Source organism: Colobus angolensis, unplaced genomic scaffold (assembly GCF_000951035.1).
Source record: "Colobus angolensis palliatus isolate OR3802 unplaced genomic scaffold, Cang.pa_1.0 Scaffold531, whole genome shotgun sequence".
Lineage (NCBI taxonomy): Eukaryota > Metazoa > Chordata > Mammalia > Primates > Cercopithecidae > Colobus > Colobus angolensis.
Genome location: NW_012118833.1, coordinates 296,315 through 304,116, shown reverse-complemented (window position 1 = coordinate 304,116; position 7,802 = coordinate 296,315). Strand labels below are relative to the sequence as shown.

General features: G+C 53.5%; 2 protein-coding genes across 2 annotated transcripts; both read left to right on the top strand.

The window, feature by feature from the left end:
- Positions 1–632: 632 nt before the first annotated feature.
- On the top strand, positions 633–2,008 carry LOC105525398 (metallothionein-1E-like). The gene is made up of 3 exons (XM_011961008.1): positions 633–768; positions 1,353–1,418; positions 1,766–2,008. Exons 1-3 carry the CDS (start codon positions 645–647, stop codon positions 1,855–1,857), a joined length of 282 nt encoding a protein of 93 aa, XP_011816398.1. The 5' UTR covers positions 633–644; the 3' UTR covers positions 1,858–2,008.
- Positions 2,009–5,601: 3,593 nt separating this feature from the next.
- Positions 5,602–6,896, top strand: LOC105525399 (metallothionein-1L-like). The gene is made up of 3 exons (XM_011961009.1): positions 5,602–5,652; positions 6,244–6,309; positions 6,657–6,896. Exons 1-3 carry the CDS (start codon positions 5,625–5,627, stop codon positions 6,746–6,748), a joined length of 186 nt encoding a protein of 61 aa, XP_011816399.1. The 5' UTR covers positions 5,602–5,624; the 3' UTR covers positions 6,749–6,896.
- Positions 6,897–7,802: the final 906 nt, after the last annotated feature.

Below are 7,802 nucleotides of genomic sequence, written 5' to 3'. Positions count from 1 at the left end.
GGAGACTTATACGCAAAGGAGGACCTGGATAAACGTGCCCGCACATCCTCAAAGGCAAGGCGAGTGGACGAGAGAGAGAGAGGCCGACCTGTGTTCCCCGTGTTACTATGTACGAAGGAGAGGGTCCGAGGGACCGCGGTATGGACAGGGACAGGCAAGGCGGGAGACGAGGAGAAACGAAAGCCACATCGGTGGCGGATGTTCTGCACACAACTCGCTAGCTACCGCACGCGCCCCGCTCGGCACTCAGCAGATCCCGGGACGGCAGCAGGAGGGCCGCACTGGGACTCCTGGACAGGTCGACCTGAAAACTGCGGGGCGAGGGGTGGGGTGGAGACGCCCGCGACGTCAAGGCCGGCGTCCCGGAACACGCTGGGAGGAGGGTGTAAGGCAACCTCGGGGAAACCGGGAAGAGCGGCCTGGACCTCGGGAACGCGGCGTACCGCCGGGCGCACAGCCCATCCGGTGTGAACAGGCGCCAAAGGGGCGGTCCCGCGGTGCGCACCGCTCAGAACTCAGGGGATGGTGCGCCCGGCCCCTCTGCTGCGCACAGCCCAGCCTAGGATCGCCGGCGAAGCGGACTCAGCGGGCCGGGTGCAGGCGCAGAGCTAGGCCTCTGCGCCCGGCCCGACCTCCGTCTATAAATGGAGCAGCCGGGTGCAGGGCTCCAGTGCGCTTTCCAACTGCCTGACTGCTTGTTTCCCTTACCGGCGGGAGCTCCAGCATCTCCTTGGCTCGAAATGGACCCCAACTGCTCCTGTGCCACTGGTAAGGGAAGCTCTGGGCCCTAGAAGTCCCATTTCCCAGCCCTATTACAGCGGGTCTCTGGGTTTCAGGAGGTCGCATTTAAAGTTCTGAGCGACGGGAACTCCATTACTTCGTTAGGTGCTTTCTTCCTGATCACGCCTCTGAGAGCACTGCCCTCATCCCTGGGCCTCTACGTCAGAGTTAAGGACACTGAGGCTCAAGGCAGTCCTGCTCCACATCTCCCAGTTGGTCAGGGTCCTGCTGGCTGGGCCCTAATGCTCTGTCCAGGTTCTGAGCAATCAGTGTGGATAGGGGGCTGGAGACGTTGAGTCTTCAGGGTTCAGGACAGAAGGTTCTGGCTCGCAATCTCAGTATTCCTGGGTTGGGTGTGGACGTGGGACCTTCCTGGTGGGGTAAACAGGCGGGTACTTGCCCTTCTCAGTGTGAGTGGGGAGGACATAGGGCTTCTGTTCCTCTGTCCTGAGTGGGAAAGGAGCTCTGAAGGCTGGCCCTGCACAGAGGAGGGGGCACTGGACACTCATTGACCCACTGCTGTACCTTCTGCATCTCACTCACTGCCCACTGTGTTTTTCTCTTCCTTGCAGGTGGCTCCTGCACGTGCGCCGGCTCCTGCAAGTGCAAAGAGTGCAAATGCATCTCCTGCAAGAAGAGTGAGTGCAGGGCCATCTCCAGGAATCTGGGGCTGTGGCTAAGATTGGGAGGGAACTCAAGGCTGACCCCGAGTGCTTCCTTCTGGGGAACTGGGATTTCTTTGCCCCTGTTGGCCATGTCATTCCCTCTCCAGGCTTTCTGCCCTGAGTTCGGATGAGGCAGGGAAGCATTTTTCTCTTTGGACACAACCCCCAACTGTACCCCCTATGGTTTCAGAACAGAGCTGTGCCAGACAAAAAAAGCATCCTCTGGGTCTGGCGTCTGAGCTCGAGCCAGGCTTGCTATTGGGACAGGGAGGTGCCTGGTCCAGTCTACTGCCACCTCTCACTCTCCCCTTCTTCCCCAGGCTGCTGTTCCTGCTGCCCCGTGGGCTGTGCCAAGTGTGCCCAGGGCTGCGTCTGCAAAGGGGCGTCGGAGAAGTGCAGCTGCTGTGCCTGATGTGGGGACAACTCTGCTCCCAGATGTAAATACAGTAACCTGCACAACCTGGATTTTTTTGTAATACAACACTGAGCCATTTTCTGCATTTCTTTTTATATTAAATATGTGATTGTTTTATTGCTATAAAAGAATTTTGACTTGAATCTTACTCTGTTCTTCTTTGTGTGTCTTGGAAAAAATGGACTGGGTGGGGGTTGAACCAGGAGTTTAGAGACCAGGCTCTGGATGGGAAATGTGAGTCACTAACAATGTTAACACTTTCAGGCCAGCCAGGTTACCTCACTGAGTTCACACTTCTGTAAAATGGCATTGCACTGTGCACACCCTTTTGGTGGGGGTGGGGGGCATATATGATTGCTTCCAGTCTCATGTCAAATGTGGCACAGAAACTTCATTCCTCATTTTTATTTTCTGATTTTCCTGCTCATCTTCAGATCCACACTGGATTTCAGGCTTAAAAGCGGCTACAGGCCGGGCGCAGCTACTCAGGAGGCTGAGGCAGGAGAATGGCGTGAACCGGCGAGGCGGAGCTTGCAGTGAGCCGAGATCGCGCCAATGCACTCCAGCCTGGACGACAGAGCGAGACTCTGTCTCAAAAAATAAAAATTAAAAAAAATAAAATAAATGGCTACAGGCCGGGCGCGGTGGCTCACGCCTGTAATCCCAGCACTTTGGGAGGCCAGGTGGGCGGATCACGAGGTCAGGGGTTTGAGACCAGCCTGGCCAACATGGTGAAACCCTGTCTCCACTAAAGATATAAAAAATTAGCTGCACGTGATGGCACGTAGCTATAACCCCAGCTACTGGGGAGGCTAAGGCAGGACAATCGCTTGAACCTGGGAGACAGAGGTTGCAGTGAGCCTAAATCCGCCACTGCACAGGGCGGAAAATGAGGGCAACAGGGAGAGACTCCATCTCAAAAAAAAAAGAAAGTGGCTACAGTGCTGGAACCCAACTCCCCAGTTCCTTGAATCCTACATGGGTGCTATGATTTGGATGTTTCGTTACTGCCAAATCTCATGTCAAAATGTGACTTGCAATATTGGAGGTGGGACCTAGTGGAAGGTTTTGGGGTCATCAGGACAGATCCCTAAAGAATGGCTTGGTGCCATCCCATGGTGAAGTGTGAGTTCTTCCTCTGGTATTTCACTCCCGAGCTGGCTGTTTAAAAGAGCCAGGCACCATCCCTTTTTCTTGTTTCTTGTCTCTCCACCGGATGTGCCTGATCCATGTTGGCCTTCTGCCAGGAATATAGGCTTCCTCTGACCTTCACCAGAGGCAGATGCCAGCACCACACTCTGCACAGCCTGCAGAAGCTTAAGAGAATCGCTTGAACCCCAGAGGCAGAGGTTGCCAGAGCCAAGACTGCACCACCGCACTCCAACCTGGGCAACTGAGATGCTGTCTCAAAAAAAAGAAAAGAAAGGAAACAGCAGGCCGGGCGCGGTGGCTCAAGCCTGTAATCCCAGCACTTTGGGAGGCCGAGACGGGCGGATGACGAGGTCAGGAGATCGAAACCATCCTGGCTAACACGGTGAAACCCCGTCTCTACTAAAAAATACAAAAAACTAGCCAGGCGAGGTGGCGGGCGCCTGTGGTCCCAGCTATTCGGGAGGCTGAGGCAGGAGAATGGCGTGAACCCGGGAGGCGGAGCTTGCAGCCAGCTGAGATCCGGCCACTGCACTCCAGCCTGAGAAACAGCAAAATGGCCCCAGTGTGTGGTTCACACACCTTGAGCAGCACTGCCCAGCACATCCCCACAAGGAACCATCAGGCTTGGTCTGCCTAGTGTCACTGACAGGACACTCACTGACCCCTGAGAGCTCCCTGTTATGACTGGGCTCTGAATCTTTGGAAATTCCTCCCAAACTCAGGCTGAATTTGCCCTTCTTTCAAATTTCATGTTGCATACAGAAGAATGACTGCCTTTCTGTTACTACTTGCACTATCTTTCAGTTAACATTTTATACAGAAATGATTATTTTCTTACACGTACTTTTATGAAGAGCAAACTCTTTTCCGCCAGAAAAAAATGAAAATCAATCTTGTGCCACACGTGGAAGATAGCCCCAAATTAATATGTGTGTGTGTGTATTACACTTATGGATTGCTTTTGCAATTGGGGTAGAGCTGGTAGCTTCCTGTTGCTTATTTGGGGATTTTTTGGTTGTTTTTGTTTTTGAGACAGAGTTTTGCACTTGCCACCCAGCTGGAGTGCAATGGCGCAATCTGCAAGCTCTGCCTCCAAGGTTCAAGTGATTCTCCTGTCTAGCCTCCCGAGTAGCTGGGATTACAGGAGACCGCCACCATGCCCAGCCAATTTTTGTATTTTTAGTGGAGACGGGGATTCGCCATGTTAGCCAGGCTGGTCTCGAACACCTCACCTCAGGTGATCCATCTGCCACAGCCTTCCTAAGTGCTGGGATTACTGGTGTGAGGCACCTTTCCCGGCCCCTGTTGTTTAAAAGATTTCCAGCAGTACAAAAGTGTTGATGACATACCTGGGCCAAAGGAAGGCTTTATCATGGACACTTTCCTTTAAGAGGCTGGCTGGATTTAAATCAGTGCACAACCTTTCATCTCTGTGACGAACAGCCAGTTACTTGGACTCTTTTCTTTGTAGTCCTGTGATTAGCAAAACGGGTTCATAGATAGTATTTCCATTTAGTATTGCTGTGAGGATTCAAAGAATGAAAAAGATTAAAAAGGGACTGGTATAGACTCTGTTATGCAATAGTCAGCTATACTGAAGAGAAATAACTGTGTCTCTTGCTTTTTAATTGTATTTTTTTAAAGACGTGAACTCTCTATGTTGTCCAGGCTGGACTCGAACTACTGGGCTCAAGTGATCCTGCCACCTCAGCCTCCTAAGTAGCTGGGACTACAGCTTCTCGCCACCTCACCCATCTTGCTTTTTAATGTAAAGCACGGTCTGCATATCATCTGAAGTCATCTCTTTGGGGACATCCCACGTGTCCAGAACTGCCAGGCGGTACTGTGGTGGCCGGTTAGGCTGTGGGGAGCATGGAGACTTATCTGCAAACGAGGACCTGGACAAATGTGCCCACACATCCTCTCAGGCGAGGAGAATGGACGGGAGAGAGAGGCCGACCCGTGTTCCCCGTGTTGCTGTGTACGGAGGAGAGGGTCCGAGGGACCGCGGTGAAGACAGGGGCAGGCAAGGCGGGGGACGAGGAGAAATGAAAGCCACATCGGTAGCGGGTGTTCTGCACACAACTCGCTCGCTACCGCACGCGCCCCGCTCGGCACTCAGCAGATCCCGGGACGGGAGCAGGAGGGCTGCACACGGGCTCTGGGACAGGCCCAGCTGAAAACGGTGGGAGGGGTGGAGTGGAGAAGACAGCGACGCCAAGGCTGGGGTCCCGGAACACGAGAGGAGAAAGCTGGTAAGCAACCGCCGGGAAGCTGGGAAGGGCGGCATGGACCTCTGGGAAGCCAGCCACACAGCCCTTTCCCGTGCGAGCTGCCGAAAAAACGGGGCGGTCCCACAGTGAGCACAGCGCAGAGCTCAGGGTATGGTGCGCCCGGCTCTTTTGCTGCGCACAGCCCAGCCCCAGAATCCAGAACTGAGTGGGCAGCGCGCACTCAGAGGGGCGGGAGCAAGCGCGGGGGGGGACCTCTGCACCCGGCCCCACCTCCGTCTAAAAGAGCAGCAGCCGGGTGCGCGGTTCCAGCGCGCGTTACAGCTGCCTGACCTCCTATTCCAGTCTTTGGTGGGAGCTCCACCATCTCCTTGGCTCGAAATGGACCCCAACTGCACCTGCACCACTGGTAAAGGAAGCGCGTCTCTGCGCCCTGGGATCCCCATTTCCCAGCTCCAGTACAGAGGATCTCTGGGTTTTAGGAGGTCGCACTTTAACTTCTGAGCGGAAGGGGACTCCTTTACTTCGTTAGGTGCTTTCTGCCTGATCACGCCCCTGAGAGCACTGCCCTCCTCCCTGGGCCTCTACATCTGAGTTAAGGATGCTGAGACTCAAGGCTGAACTGCTCAACATCACCCAGTTGGTCAGGGTCCTGCTGGCTGGGCTCCAGTGCTCTGTCCAGGCTACTAGCAATCAGGGTAGATGGGGGGCTGGAGATATTGAGTCTTCAGGGTTCAGGACAAAAGGTTCTAGCTCGCAATCTCAGTATTCCTGGGTTGGGTTTGCACCTGGGACCTTCCTGGTGGGGGTAAACAGGAGGGTGCTTGCCCTTCCCATCGTGAGTGGAGAGGACATGCGGCTTCTGTTCCTCTGTCCTGAGTGGGAAAGGAGCTCTGAGGGCCGGCCCTGCACAGAGGAGGGGGCACTGGACACTCATTGACCCACTGCTGTACCTTCTGCATCTCACTCACTGCCCACTGCCTTTTTCTCTTCCTTGCAGGTGTCTCCTGCGCCTGCGCTGGCTCTTGCAAGTGCAAAGAGTGCAAATGCACCTCCTGCAAGAAGAGTGAGTGCGGGGCCATCTCCAGGAATCTGGGACTGTGGCTAAGATTGGGAGGGAACTCAAGGCTGACCCTGAGGGCTTCCTTCTGGGGAACTGGGATTTCTTTGCCCCTGTTAGCCATGTCATTCCCTCTCCAGGCTTTCTGCCCTGAGTTCAGATGGGGCAGGGAAACATGTTTCTCTTGGGACACAAACCTCAACTGTACCCCCTATGGTTTCAGAACAGAGCTGTGCCAGACAAAAAAAGCATCCTCTGGGTCTGGCGTCTGAGCTTGAACCAGGCTTGCTATTGGGACAGGGAGGTGCCTGGTCCAGTCTACTGCCACCTCTCACTCTCCCCTTCTTCCCCAGGCTGCTGCTCCTGCTGCCCCATGGGCTGTGCCAGGTGTGCCCAGGGCTGCGTCTGCAAAGGGGAGTCGGAGAAGTGCAGCTGCTGTGCCTGATGTGGGGACAGCTCTGCTCCCAGATGTAAATACAGCAACCTGCACAACCTGGATTTTTTTTTTTTAATACAACCCTGAGCCATTTTCTGCATTTCTTTTTATATTAAATATGTGAATGGCAATAAAAGAATTTTGACTTGAATCTTAACTCTGTTCTTCTTTGTGCGCTGTGGAAAAAATGAACTGGGTTGGGTGTTAAACCAGGAGTTTAGAGACCAGGCTCTGCATGGAAATGGGAGCCACCAACAATGTGAACAACTTCAGGCCAGCTACTGAGTTTACACTTTTATAAAATGGTATTGCACTGTGCACACCATATGGGTGAGAGTCATACATGATTGCTTCCTGTCCCATGTCAATGTGGCACAGAAACTTCATCATTTTTATTTTCTGATTTTCTTGCCTGGCTTCAGATCCAAATTGGATTTTAGGCTTAAAAGCAGTACAGTGCTGGAACCCAACTCCTCAGTTCCTTGAATCCTATGTGGGTGCCATGATTTGGATGTTTGGTCAGTGCCAAATCTCATGTTGAAATGTGTCCTCCAATATTGGAGATGGGATCTAGTGGGAGGTTTCAGGGTCATGAGGACAGATCCCTAAAGAATGGCTTGGTGCCATCCCATGGTGAAGAGTGAGTTCTTCCTCTGGTAGGTCACTCCGGAGCTGGCTGTTTAAAAGAGCCAGACACCGTCCCCTTTTCTCTCTTGTTCCCTGTCTCGCCACGTGTTGTGCCTGTTCTCCCTTGGTCTTAGGCCAGGATTGCAGGCTTCCTGCAGCCCTCACCAAAGGCAGATGCCTGTACCACACTTATGCACAGCCTGCAGAAGCGGAAGTCATAACAAACTTTCCTTTGTAAATTACCTAGTCTCAGGGATTCCCTTATAGCAACGCAAACAGGCTAACACAATGGGGCTTTTCTTTTCTTTTTTCTTTTTTTTTGAGACGGAGTCTTGCTCTGTCGCCCAGGCTGGAGTGCAGTGGCGCCATCTCGGCTCACTGCAAGCTCTGCCTCATGGGTTCACACCATTCTCCTGCCTCAGCCTCCTGAGTAGCT